This window comes from Medicago truncatula, chromosome 7 (assembly GCF_003473485.1).
Source record: "Medicago truncatula cultivar Jemalong A17 chromosome 7, MtrunA17r5.0-ANR, whole genome shotgun sequence".
NCBI classification, from domain to species: domain Eukaryota; kingdom Viridiplantae; phylum Streptophyta; class Magnoliopsida; order Fabales; family Fabaceae; genus Medicago; species Medicago truncatula.
Genome location: NC_053048.1, coordinates 11,400,338 through 11,413,869, shown reverse-complemented (window position 1 = coordinate 11,413,869; position 13,532 = coordinate 11,400,338). Strand labels below are relative to the sequence as shown.

Genomic DNA, 13,532 nt, shown 5'->3' with positions numbered 1-13,532 from the left:
CGACTTGAAATAGAAGTAGTAAATAAATATTGTGAATAAAATGTCAAGCACAGGTGTTATGGTCATATCATACGACTCCGCATTCCACCACTGGGGAAACACCGTTCACTATGGTGTACGGTGCTGATGCTATGCTCCCAGTGGAAATTGATACCCCAACGTGGCGAAGAGAACACTTCTCTGAAGACTCTAATGAAGTAGGAATACAGTGTAATATGGACATGATTGATGAAGTGAGAGAAGCAGCACACATCAGAGAGTTCGCAGCCAAACAAAGAGCGGCACGGAGATATAACTCAAAAGTTATACCATGGAGCATGAAGGAAGGCGACTTGGTTCTAAAGCAAGTTGTCGCCCCAACGAGGATTGGGAAGTTACTGCCCGGCTGGGAGGGTCCATATAGAATAAAAGAAAAGCTGCAGCATGGAGCATACAAACTGGAAGAATTAGATGGAAACCTAGTTCCTAGAACTTGGAACGCCGTTAATCTGCGACATTACTATAGTTAGAATTTTACTATGATTGATGATTTTCTTCTTGTTTGAGACATTATTATAATTAATAAAAGGTTTTAGGGGCGCACTCTTTTTCCCCTGCAAGGGCAGGGTTTTTAACGAGGCACCCTAAAATTCTTCAAACTACTAAGTACTCTATTCTTTCATTTTCTAGATCTCTGTGATAGGAGGAGAACAAATTGATGGTTCGTCTATCAAGGACTCCTGATATCTAAATCAGTAAGTCCGACCTGAAAAAGGCGGCATGACACTTAAAGCAGTAAGTCCGACCTGAAAAAGGCGGCAGAAAAAGGCGGCATGACACTTAAATCAGTAAGTCCGACCTATTAAAGGCGGCCCCGATACATTTAAACCAACAGAGCGCCTGCAAAAGTTTTTAAAAGCTTTATAAAGAGCTTTAATGCGGCAGCTCCGTGAAAGGGAGAGAAGAAGATAATTCATAAAAAGAAATCAAAAATGAACAAATTGATAGGCAAAGTCTTGTTATCATAGCGAACAAACGTTTATTATATAAGCGAGTTGCCTTTAAAGGCTTAACATTATCAACGCTCAAAGAAAAAAGGAAACGTCCAAAACAAACTATTACGATAGAGAAACACATGAATGCAGAAATAAAATTGAAGTGTTGGAATATTTTCACAAAATCATATCATAAGTTAAAATCGCATTAAGTGTTGGCCAAAAAAGGCAGGCATTACAAAATAAAGCGCCACGAATAAAAATTAAGAGCTTAAAGTTAAAGATGGCGACTACAACAGAAATGTTCCCACTCCGCCCAACACATTCAAGGTTCTTCTACTAGCTCGCCATCTTGCACAATCTTCAGAGAATTCAGACCCGATAAATCCAAGTCTGGATAAAAGTGCAGCACCTGGGTTTTTGCTCTCTCAAACCCGTCCTCGAAGAAACTCACAAGGGCCATTTTTCCGTCTTCCACGTCCTTTTTGGCTTTGTCCAGTTCGCCTTGTAAGTTGGCATTCTGGGTCTCAAGATTTTCCTTCTCTTCAGCCCAGGCAGACTTCTCTTTCACCGCATCAGCAATCGTCTGCTCCAGAGCAGACTTATCCTTCAAAAGTCCCTCAACCCTTTCCTCAAAAGCAGCCGCCTTATGTTTGAACTTCTCCACATCTTTTACGGAGTCCTGGTATTCTTTCTCCAGAACCTCGTGTTTTCTCTCCATGGACTGAATGTACAGCAAAGTCCGAAGAGCGCTAGTTCCAGCATCCTGTACTAGTTCATCAAACTTCCCATGGAAAGCTGCGTCTTTGTCCACGGCCGAGAATGGGACATTTTCTTCCATGTAACGGCGATAATCAAAGTCGCAGTGCCAAAAGGAAGACTCAAACGCCGCATCAGCCTCCACCGACAGGGGTCTTCCGCCTCCTTTCCTCACTGTTTTCTTTTTTTCTTCTGAGGGGAGATGGTGAGGTCGTTCACTTCGCCCACCGTAACCTCGCCTTCAATAACTTTCTCAGCAGCAGGGTCAATCCCGCCGGCGACAGCGTCAGAACTGGAGGCGTTATCTCTTTTCTTCGCACCTTTACGAAGAACCACCCCAGCAGGGTCACTGGCAATATGTTCGCCTGAAGCATTTTTTGCTTTAAGTGCTTCAAGATACTTCCTCCTCTCCTTTCCTGATAAAGGCAACATTGGCACTGTACAAAAAAAAAAAAAAAAAAAACAGAAAACAAGGACACAAACACATCGGTCAGAAAAATCAACCACACAAAATAACGAAATTAAGATTGCGAAAAATAAAAAGGGGGGGGGGGGTCAAACAACAAGCTCGAATCTTCAAACACTCACGGAGGTATAATTCCAGATCCTCCGTATCACCTTCCTTGTTCAAAAGCTTTCGAATGTCTGTACGACCCATCCGGTCTAAAAAACCAACTACATCTTGTTCATAAGGGGTCATCTTCTGATAGTGATATCCGGAACACTCGCAACACTGACTGCGGAATCTTTTGCCGCTTGAACTCTCAAAAAGCTCTTTTTCCAATCCTTCTTAAAATTGGAGGCAAAAGGCGGAAAAAGCTGCTTCCCAGGATGAGCGCTAATGGGAACCCAGGAACCTTTATCAACCCCTTTCGTGCCATAAAAATGGAAAAAGACGCCGGCCGTTGGAACCATATCTAGGGCGTCGCACAAAATCTCAAAACCTCGAATGAATGCCCAACTATTAGGATGAATCTGAGTGGGGGCGACATTGAGCAGACTTAGAACATCCATCTCGAACAGGGTAAAAGGAATTCTCACCCCAAATTCTTCCAATACAGCACCGTACATATGAAAAATTTCTTTCGCCCCCTTTGGGCGCATTGAATACACCTTCTCGCCTGGGGGACAGGGCGCCAAGACGATGTCTTCTTCCCTTGTTGTCGACGAAACTGAGAGTTTGCTCCTAAGGAAATTAACCTTCGCCTGATCATTGTACGTAGAATCATATCATTGCACGTCATCTGAAAAACTTTCGATATCGCTCTCCGGACATGCAAGTTGGGTACCCTTTCCGCGAACCATTTTTTAGGACGAGACTTCGACGATTTCTTTTCCACAACTTGTTCCTGGGGTCGAATATAATAAAACACAATCACTATTGTCAGAATCACTACAGTCACTCTCGCTAGAAAGGTCGGAGAAAGTCATGTGGCTAAAATAAACGGAATCGTATACTTCCCAATCGATTAAACCATTTTTTCGAGTTGCATGCTTCAAACATTGTAAACGTAAGTTTTGCCGGTCTAAAGGATCCGAGGGAGACATCTCTTTTCCACTCTCGTCGCACTCCCTAACTACTACCATACTTTCGCTATAACAAAATAAAAAGAAGAAAGGAACGAGCGGATTACCTGAATGTGTGTGTGAACGAACAGGCAAGGGCTGACGAAATAGGAAAGGAATAATCGTTGCTAACAGAGAAACGGAAACGACGGAAGGAAATGAAGAGTGAAAGGTTTTCCTGCCTCTTTTAAAGGGAAAAATAAGACTTTCCACTTTTTCGGGAAACGTGCGCAGTAGCGGATCGTCAACACGTGTTCAAAGAAGCGTATGCACGCCATTGGGAGCGCAAAGGTCAGGTAAGACCAACCGTTGGATGAAAAGGCATCGCAGGTAGAATCATCTCGCCAAGCCATTCGAAACGCCAATAAGTATAGAGAGTGTTAACAAAGCACCACGCCTTATTCCAAGCCTCGTGCTTGGGGGGCTGTGGACCGTCATAATATTCCTAAAGGGCTCAAAGCCCTCCAGCAGGACCAAATCCACATTATTCATCACTTCGCCTTGTTCCAAGCCTCGTGCTTGGGGGGCTGTGGACCGTCATAATATTCCTAAGGGCTTAAAAGCCCTCCAGAAGGGTTAGGCGCCCTATAGAAGGGACTTTGGAGGTCTAGGCGCGTCCTCCTCAGGACGCCGTCCACCTCGGCTTCTAGAAACCTCTAGAAGTCGCCCTAAACCACCTAAATGAGCTGAAAAGACTAAAAACCCTGCTTCCTTAGAGCTTAAGTCACGCAGGAAAAAAGCTCATTAGCAGGCTATAAATAACCCTCTTGAGATCATTCTCAGGAGATCCGATATTCAGTCTAAAAACCCTAGTTTAGAACCCTAATCTACGATTCTTAGCCCTAGAATCCTTACCGTACTTTTTCTGCAAGTACACAAACATATGAGCATGAATATAAAAAAATCGCCATTGTATGATTATGGGCTGTGAAAAACAAAATTTTCACAATAGAAATTCGTGAAAATGGATAAGTATTTGATTTTCAATACTAAAAAGCATATGATACAACGACCATTAAAACACACAGATACAAACCCTTATACCATTCTTGCTTAATCTTAGATGCAATTTAAGGGGGTGAACTTCCTAAAAAAAATTGTTAATGGATAATAAAGCGTATATCGGAAAGAAATATATTACAGACTTAAACATTAAGTACATTTAGTACATTCTTTTTGTATTAATATTAATTATCTTCTTGAAACAAAAAAATAATAATAATCTTTTTAAATATAATCTATATATAAATGAATAGAGGTTAAATTAAAATAAAAACAACATTTTATTGATATAAAGACACAACTTTTTATTGACCAACCTAAATTAACAATAAAAAATAAAATAAGACATGAAGCTAAATTAAATTCATAAAATATTACATGGATGATCATGCTTCCACCCTGTCTAAGCATAACTAAGCTATTTCAATAAGGTTTTTCAGTAATAATATTAATCTTAAATCAAACTCAAAATCTCAATAGTACCCTTCTTTTCCATTCCACATATTGGACAAGCTTCGAGTAAAGCTTCACATGATTTGCATGAAGAGAGATGCCTACATGGCAGAAACAAGACATCCGAGAAATTTGTAATACACTTTGCACATAACATAATACTCCCTCCGGTCCTATTTACAAGAGAAAGTTGACTTTTTAGATACATTAAATAATATATGTATCTAGTCAAGAACTTAAACCAAATACATAAATTATTTAATGTATCTAAAAAATAAATTGTCTCTTGTAAATAGGACCGGAGAGAGTATTTTTTCCACGTCTGACACATTTTACAGCTCTTACTTCTTCATTTTCACCGCAACATGATTCTGCATCATTTTCCTCAAACATCCTTGTTTTCTTCTTCTCCTCATCCAACTTGGTATGCAAGGCTACTACCGTTGATTCCCTTTTCATCAACTTTTTTCTTCAATTCTCTGTTTTTTATTTGTAGGCTTCTTAAGAGATTTTCCATCTCTTGTGTTTTATTTCCAACTTTTGCAATTTCTTCATTCTTTATTGTTAGAATTTGTTGCGAAGCCACTTCTATCTCCCTTTGATGGTTTTGTAACATCAGTATCACTTGACCATTCTGTTACAAAAAAATAAAAAATATATCATTATAATATAAAAATCAAAGTAGATTTTAAAAAGAAGAGAATAGTTATAAATGATACATGAATTGATATCATCCCAAAAGTTATATATATCTTGATGAGAGTGAGATTCGCTGAATAAAAAATAGGCTTAATTGCACTTTTCCTCCTTATAGTTTGCCAATTGTGCGATTTTGCACTCCATAGTTTTAAACGAGCGATTTTGCCCCCTATAGTTTTCCCCCTTTCTGATTTTATGGTTCCCATGACATTAAGTGCTGATGTGTCTGTTTTTTATCGATTAATGTGTGCCACGTATGTAATTTCATTTTTTTTAAAAATAAAAAAATAGTATTTTTCAAATTTTGAGAGAAGGAGGCACGTGACCAACAATAGAATTTAGTGCTGAAAATCTGAAAAATACCATTTTTTTTATTTTTTTTTAAAAATGAAATTACACACGTGGCACACATTAATTGATAAAAAACAGACACATCAGCAATAAATGTCATGGGGACCATAAAATCAGAAAGGGGGAAAACTATAGGGGGCAAAATCGCTCGTTTAAAACTATGGGTGCAAAATCGCACAATTGACAAACTATAGGGGGGAAAAGTGCAATTAAGCCTAAAAAATATTATTTTATTTTATTAATCTTGATCAGAAATTGTGATACATATGAATTTTAACCTGATTATTGATGAACTGGTTTGTCTCCTTTCCTTGTTTCTCAAATAGGAATTAAATGAAGGATAACTTAAGGTGCTTGAGGCATTAATATGAGGACCATAAATGGGAATAGCATGGCCCTGGTATTGTTGTTGATGTTGTAGTGGCTGGTATTGTGGTTGTTGGTTATGTGGTGGATGTTGAAGTTGTTGTAACTCAGAAAGTCCTCTAACATAGTGATTGACGCAGATAGGAAAGTCATGATTACCGTGTGAGTGCGGCTGCATGATGAAAGGTAAAGATTTTTTTTCTTCTGATGATAATGGTAGTGGGTGGTGTAAGCATATGTCTATATATATACTTGTAAAATTGCTTAAATAAATAATAACCGCTATCTTGACCAAAAAAATAAATAATAATAACCACAGAAAATAATAAATGTTAGAATTTAATTTTTCTTCAATTTTATATTTAAATAAAGGCTATCAATGAGTTTCCGGTATGTGTCAACTTAGTGGTATGAGCTTAATGTTCTAACTTTAACACTATGTTTGGCAAAGAGAAGAAATTAAGAAGAGAGAAAGAGGTGAGAGAGAGAATGAGAAGAGATAAATATGTAAGAAATAGAGTAGATTTAAGAGGTTGTTTGGTATAAAAGAAAGATGAGAGAAATAGAAGAGAGAGAAGTGTAAACCTCCTCTCTCTCTTGTTTGGTTGAGTAGAAAATGAGAAGAGAGAAATGACAATATTTTAGACATTGACAAAAATAGCCTTGTTATAATGAAACAATTTAACAATCTAAACCTTATATTACCAAAACTTGAATTGCTACAAAATACTACAAAAGCTTATTATTTTAATTTTGGGTGAGATCCTGTTAGTGCTCTTGATAATTTTTTTTAAACAATCAAAATTTAGTGATTTTTTTTTAATAACCAAAACTTCTTTTTAATCATTGTATCATGTAGAAGAAGTACACAAACATAATAAAAAGTGAATTGCAACAATATATAACAGGCACAACTGATGTTAGAGAACCATTTTATTTTATATGAGGTACCAAAATGAATAAATTGAGCCTTACGCTTTCAAGCACGAGAGGATTTAGGGGCAGAAACACATAATCAAGCACAAAATTTTGCACAATGAATAAATGGAACATCTGATTATGTGCTTGAACAGAGTTACGGGACACAAGCATAATTATAGGCACCAAATGTGTCAACTACATATTGTTTTTTTTTCCTACTGCATGTTTCATGTTAAAATACTTGTCATTTTACAAGCATAATTATAGGCACCAAATGTGTCCTCATTACATATACACAAAAGAGTCATATACATGACACAAAAAGATATCAAATAACTTCAATGGTAGAAATTAGCATTCATCATTTGTAAGAGAACCTGTAAGCGCATGTCAGTGGGTAGACCAAAAACCAGCTCCTTCTTTTTGTTATCATTGCAAAGAACTTCATAGCACTTAAAACGAAATTGTGGCAGCATATCCAACTCATCAAGCATATTCCATACATCTGCTCCTGTATACACTCGAGGTCTACAATTTTGCAAGATTTCGTTGCGTTTCTCAATAGCTGCAACTTGTCGTGCAGATATTTCTATTTGTTGTTTAGCCACATCATGCAATTGATCAGAAATTGAATTACCTTTGTTCAAAGCATCAGCCATGAGTCCAATGCCACTCGTCATTCTATCCAATTGAGCCTCCACAAAATCATTCATTGGAGCCTTACGCTTTGTTCCGCGAGAACCAGATGTTCCTGTGGATTGATGTGATTTCCCATATGTTGGACTGTATGAGTCAACAATGGGTTCTTCTTGCCCTTCATCAAATATATCAGCACGTTGGTCAGTCATGTAAGTATCATTAGCTGTGTCATTCAGATCAACGTTTTCCTTTTCTTTTTCTTTTTCCTTTTCCCTTTCCTTCTCCAACTGTTTGTGTCTCATTTTATTAGTCTTAGATGTTTTTCCCGCTGCTCGGTCTTCCCCAAAAAGAACCTTCAGAACATCATAATGCTTAACTTGCATGGTTTTCCATTTAGCAGCATGTGGTTTTACCAATCATTAAACAAGTTAGCAAATCAAGCATAATATACATTGTATTTCTAGGAAATAAAACGAAGGACACTACAATTAATAAATGAAAAAAAAAACTCACTCTTATAAGTTCTTGCCAAACTACTTCCTCAGCCGTAAACCTCCTAGTTGTTGAATTCCATCCAAACCCGCTTAAGCTACCAAATAGATCATACGCTTCACCAAAACGATCTTTCAAAGTTTTCATTCTATTTTTTATGTGTTGTTTTGTCATGGTTGGATCAATGTTAGACCGTAAAACAGCTACGACATTGGAGTATGCTTCAGGTGAAAATGAACCATCATGCCTATTCCCTTTATGGACCTCTTCCATCAAAGCATTCAATAATATTTGATCCATATCATCAGTCCACCTTAAGACTTCCTTAGTATCTTGTCTAGGTTCTACACTTTGACCTTTATCCTTTGCCATTTTTCAACCTATAAATGCATTTAGTTTCAACAGAAACAAGATACCACAGTGCATATCACATTAATTAATGAAACAAGATTATAATCCAAATATTTATCAATTGAAACAAGTACATGACAACAAATAAAACATTTGAACTAATTAACAGAAAAACATAATTATAATCTACTTTAACATTAACCAATAAACTACATTATCTCATGACAAAACTACATTAAGCTCCATACAGGTTCCCCATTTCGGTTGTAATAGCTTCCCTAAGAAGCGATCCCAGTCGGTAGTCTTCATCACGCTGTTGTGTTTGGGATCTATCTATGTCATTTTGAACCAGTTCATGATCAACTTCAGCAATTAGTGCTTCATCAATGTCCACTCCCATTAAAAAGTTATGAAGTATACAACAAGCAAGTACTATGTCTATCATTACTTCAAATGAATAATGCGGTTCGGTGCCACTAGCTATAATTGGAAATCTCTTTTTTAACACACCAAAAGTTCTTTCAATGACGTTCCGAAGTGAAGAGTGTCGAAGGTTGAATAACTCTCGAGGATTTTGTGGCCCACGAGAGGAATACTCTTTCAAGTGATAACGAACTCCTCTATATGGAGTTAGTAACCCTTGTTTAAGCATAAATCCCGCATCCCCGAGATAAAACTTTCCTATAAAATTTTAGAAAATATATATTATAACTCAATGTTTAGTCGAAATAAGTTCAATGTGCATTTTTTTTAATAAAAGTATATTATATTAACCTTTCCACTAACCTTCGGGAATTATTAAAGGATCTTCTTTACTTAAAGCATCTTTTAATATTCTAGAGTCAAATGCTGTTCCTTCCCATCCGGCTAACACGTAAGTGAATTTCATGTCGAAATTACATGCAGCTAATACATTTTGAGTGGGATGCTCTTTTCTTCCACGAAAACGAGGGGCTTCTGCCCTTGGAACCTTCACTCGAATGTGTGTGCCATCTATAGCTCCAATGCAATCCTTATTTCATAGATGATTTAGTTAGTTGTATAAGGGATATACTTAATGGTTGAAAATAATTATGAATAAAAAATGAAGATGCCTTAAAAAAATATAATAGTACCTTAAAAAATGGATAAAATCTGCTATTGTTTAGTATTTGTGGTGGGACATCGGCAACTGATGGTTGGGCTATAAATTCTTCCCCCAATGCAAGTATGACATGCAACACAGTGTGAAAGTGACGACTAACAGTCTCTCCCGAACGATAAAAGAAGAAAGAAATGGTACGATTTTTAACATTATGTCCTACAATATGCAAGAACTTTGCCACTTTCTCTTCTACAGTATACTTTATAGTATCCTTTACTATACCCGTACCTCTTAGTTTTAGACACAGCTGCATGAATGCTTCAGGCCCCATTCGTATGATGTCCCGACACTTATCTGTATGCACTAGATAACTCATTAACTCACAACGTCTACGCTCACTTTGTGGAGAATAGGTGACTCTACTATGAATACATGTTGATAAGATTTGATTCAAATACAATGCATGGACAACATGACACAATAAGACAACAGTACCAATATGTTGCCTCCTTTCCATATCTTTTTTAGCATGATTTAAAACTAGCATTTGAGTAGGCATTCCAACATATCAATCATTTCATCTTCATCCAAGTCCACTTCATCTATTATTTCAATATGTTCATCGTTGCTTACTTCTTCAACACTATCTAGATTTGACATTACCTCTACAACAATATAACACTCTCAAAGGCTTCCCACATGTAGCACAAATGAGCAATTGAATAAATGTTCCAATACATAATAAATAAAAAGGAAATGACATAGATTTACTCTTAAATTTATGTATATATTATATGCAATTTCCCACAAAGGCTTCCCACATGTAGATATTATATGCAATTTCACCAAGAACACCAATTGATTCATAAATTTGAACATTCAACATATGATACTAGTTATGAAGGGTCATCGCCACCATAGGTACTTGGTTGATTCCCACCAAAATTTCTTATCATCAAAAGTTAGTTAAGAAAAACAACTTTCCTGTGGCAATTTGCAAAGTTGATTCTAACACCAGAAGTTAACCAAGCATTATATCTTTTTTTGAGAATATTTTTTCACCATCATTAGAAAGCCATCCATTAGCCACAATTTAGTACTAATATTTACTTATATAATTCCTAATTCTGCCACTTCAATTAACAAAAAAAAAAGGGAATTAGGAAAGAAAATAAAATTGAAGTGGATGATATTCCAGATTCATGCTTCTAGATTATATCTTTCTCAGTCAACCCAATTAATTCCATTATACCTCTCTCTCACTACTTTCATTTTCTAAGCTGTTAAATTCAATTTATTCACTATCCAAAAATTAATCTTAACTCTAAACAACATCAAACAAATAATCTAAACAGGGCATATTATTTTTCCTAATTTCTTCTAAAACAATAATAATAAAAAGCCTAAACCCAATATATTTTATTTCACCAACACCCCAGATTATATAAGATCAACAACACTTATTGGTAGATTCATCTATATTGAACAAAGAAAAACACATTAAATTTTTTTAATACATCCATACCTATGATTTGTAGTTTTCAGATCTAGTCTTGATGTGGTACTCTAGAGATCTAAGAAGGATAGATCAAGAGAAGTTGCAGGTCCATCACCAAACTTGAAGGATGAGTGAGGAAGATAATGACCTAAAGGAATAAAAAGTTGGGAAGAGAGGAAACGCGGGAGAGTTGCCGCGAAAACTGAAAAGAAAAGGGCAAAAAGGGGATAAAAAAAAGGTCAGTGTGTTTCTTTCCATTTTCTTCGCTGTTGAGAGAAGAAAGAGATTTTGAGTGGGACCCACGCTGCAGTCTTCTCTCTTCTCTTCTTCTCTACTAACCAAACAAGAGATATTAGAGAGTCTCTCTTCTATTTCTTTCTTCTTTAACTCTCTCCTTCTTATTTCTCTCCAACCAAACAGAGTGTAAGAGAAAAAGTTCATATTCTTGAGAGATAGTTGTAAAAACTTTACTTCCATCGTTATTAAAAATAATAAGCATTAAATATGTTTTTGTTCCCTATAAATACACCAATTTTTTCATTTTAGTAGCTCTACAATTTTTATTTGACATTTAGCCCCTACAAGTTTTTCATCACCACTTTGGTCCCAACATTTTAGTCAACTCATGTCTTATCTTTATATTTTTTAATGAAATTTTCCAGAAATTGGTAGAATACTATGACAATCTCTCCAACAACAAAATATATTTTTTTTAACAAAACATGAATTGAATATGATTTTCTACAGTTTTGGAGCCTAAAAAATTCATATTAATATTCATGTTTTTTTAATAAATCTAATTTATGTTAGAAGAGATTTTCATAATATTCTACACGAATTTAAAAAAAATTTAAAATAAAATAAAATTAAGGCTACAAATGAATTGACTAAAAAGTAAGGACAAAATGTGATGAGGGAAAGTTTAGAGGGACTAAAAGTTTAAAAAAATTATTTCAGGGGGCTTAAAACAAAAAGTTGTTATATTTATTAGAATCAAAATCATATTTAGCCAAAAAAAAAAATCAATGAGGCAAATTATGCGGCATTTAATACAACAAAATATACAAGACATCTTTGATTGACTAGAAAACAGAAAAAGTAAAAGAAAATATGAAAATAAAGGTGGAGCCTAAAAAATTTATATATATATATATATAGTTTCGCTAGAAGACACTTGCTAAAAGACACCTTCATAAAAATTAGTTGGTGTCTTTTAGCCAATGCCTATAAGATAACTTGCTAAAAGACACCTTCATAAAGGGTCTTCTAGCAAAACCTTATATATAGACACACACACATACTTTATACTTTACAATTAAATTTGTTTTTGATCTCTATAGATAAAACAACTTTTTGTTTTAGTCTCCTTAAAATCTTTGTTAGACTTTTAGCCCCTCAAAAGTTTTCCATCACTACTTTTAGTAGCTATTTTCTAGTCAACTCATGTTTAACCTTCATATTTTTCAATGAACTTTTTCAGAAATGTGTAGAATGTTATGACAATCTCTCAAAAAAATTTAGTATTTTTTAACAAAATATGCATCAAATATGAATTTAAAAGTACCAAAAACAGAAAAATTTATATTTAATTAATGTTTTGTTAAAAATTTAAATTTTTTTTTGGAGAGATTGTCATAATATTTTACACATTTTTGAAAAAATCATTAAAAAACATAAAGGTTAGACATAAGTTGACTAAAAGATAAAGACTATAAGTAGTGATAAAAAACTTTTGGGACTCTAAAACTCTAACAAAAATTTTAGGGACCAATTTTTTTTTTAAACCTAAACATTATAAGATATATAATAGGTATAATATGACTTTTAATGAGATCGTTACTCATATTGTTGTGTATTGTTCATATTTTAATGAGATTTAACTAATTTTATAATTGAAAATTTAAATAAATATTTTTAAAATGATAAAATAATTTAAATGAAGGGGTTAAATTGGAAAGAAAAAAATTCATCCCAAATCACTTGGCCAATATTTCAAAAATTGGGTGGCGTGAAATTAGAAAAGGGGTAAACTATGAGGGCCAAAATCACACATTTGAAACTTGGGGGCTAAAATCACACAGTTGAAAAAATAGGACGGACAAAACGTGCAATTAAACTTAGATAAAATGTACCTATCTTCTAAGCATTAAAATGGGTGTGAGATGAGGTAAGCAACAATGCACTGCATGCATATTTTCTGGCTGAACTATCAAGTTAAAGATTTCGCAAGTGTTTATTCAAATTTTCTTTTTTCCGATGAACAAAGAGAAAGATTTATTTAGATTTTACGTAAATAGATGAATTAAATTTAAATTAGAAAGTAAGAAAATCACAATCAATGAGTCAAATTTCATTGAATATCAAAAAGACTAAATGC

The 13,532-nt window shown here is 34.9% G+C and overlaps 1 protein-coding gene across 3 annotated transcripts; it reads right to left on the bottom strand.

Moving 5' to 3' along the window:
• Positions 1-7,194: 7,194 nt before the first annotated feature.
• Positions 7,195-11,373, bottom strand: LOC112419158 (putative nuclease HARBI1). Of its 3 annotated transcripts, XM_039827346.1 has the most exons (4): positions 9,689-10,417; positions 9,360-9,585; positions 8,244-9,254; positions 7,195-8,143 (listed from the first exon to the last, which is right to left on the bottom strand). In XM_039827346.1, exons 3-4 carry the CDS (start codon positions 8,592-8,594, stop codon positions 7,430-7,432), a joined length of 1,065 nt encoding a protein of 354 aa, XP_039683280.1. In that variant the 5' UTR covers positions 8,595-9,254; positions 9,360-9,585; positions 9,689-10,417; the 3' UTR covers positions 7,195-7,429. The 3 variants fall into 3 exon arrangements, with proteins under 3 accessions (XP_039683280.1, XP_024631991.2, XP_024631990.2); XM_024776223.2 differs by lacking the exons at positions 9,360-9,585; positions 9,689-10,417 and adding an exon at positions 11,183-11,373 and having other exon boundaries at positions 8,244-8,602; XM_024776222.2 differs by lacking the exon at positions 7,195-8,143 and having other exon boundaries at positions 8,685-9,254; positions 9,689-10,422.
• Positions 11,374-13,532: the final 2,159 nt, after the last annotated feature.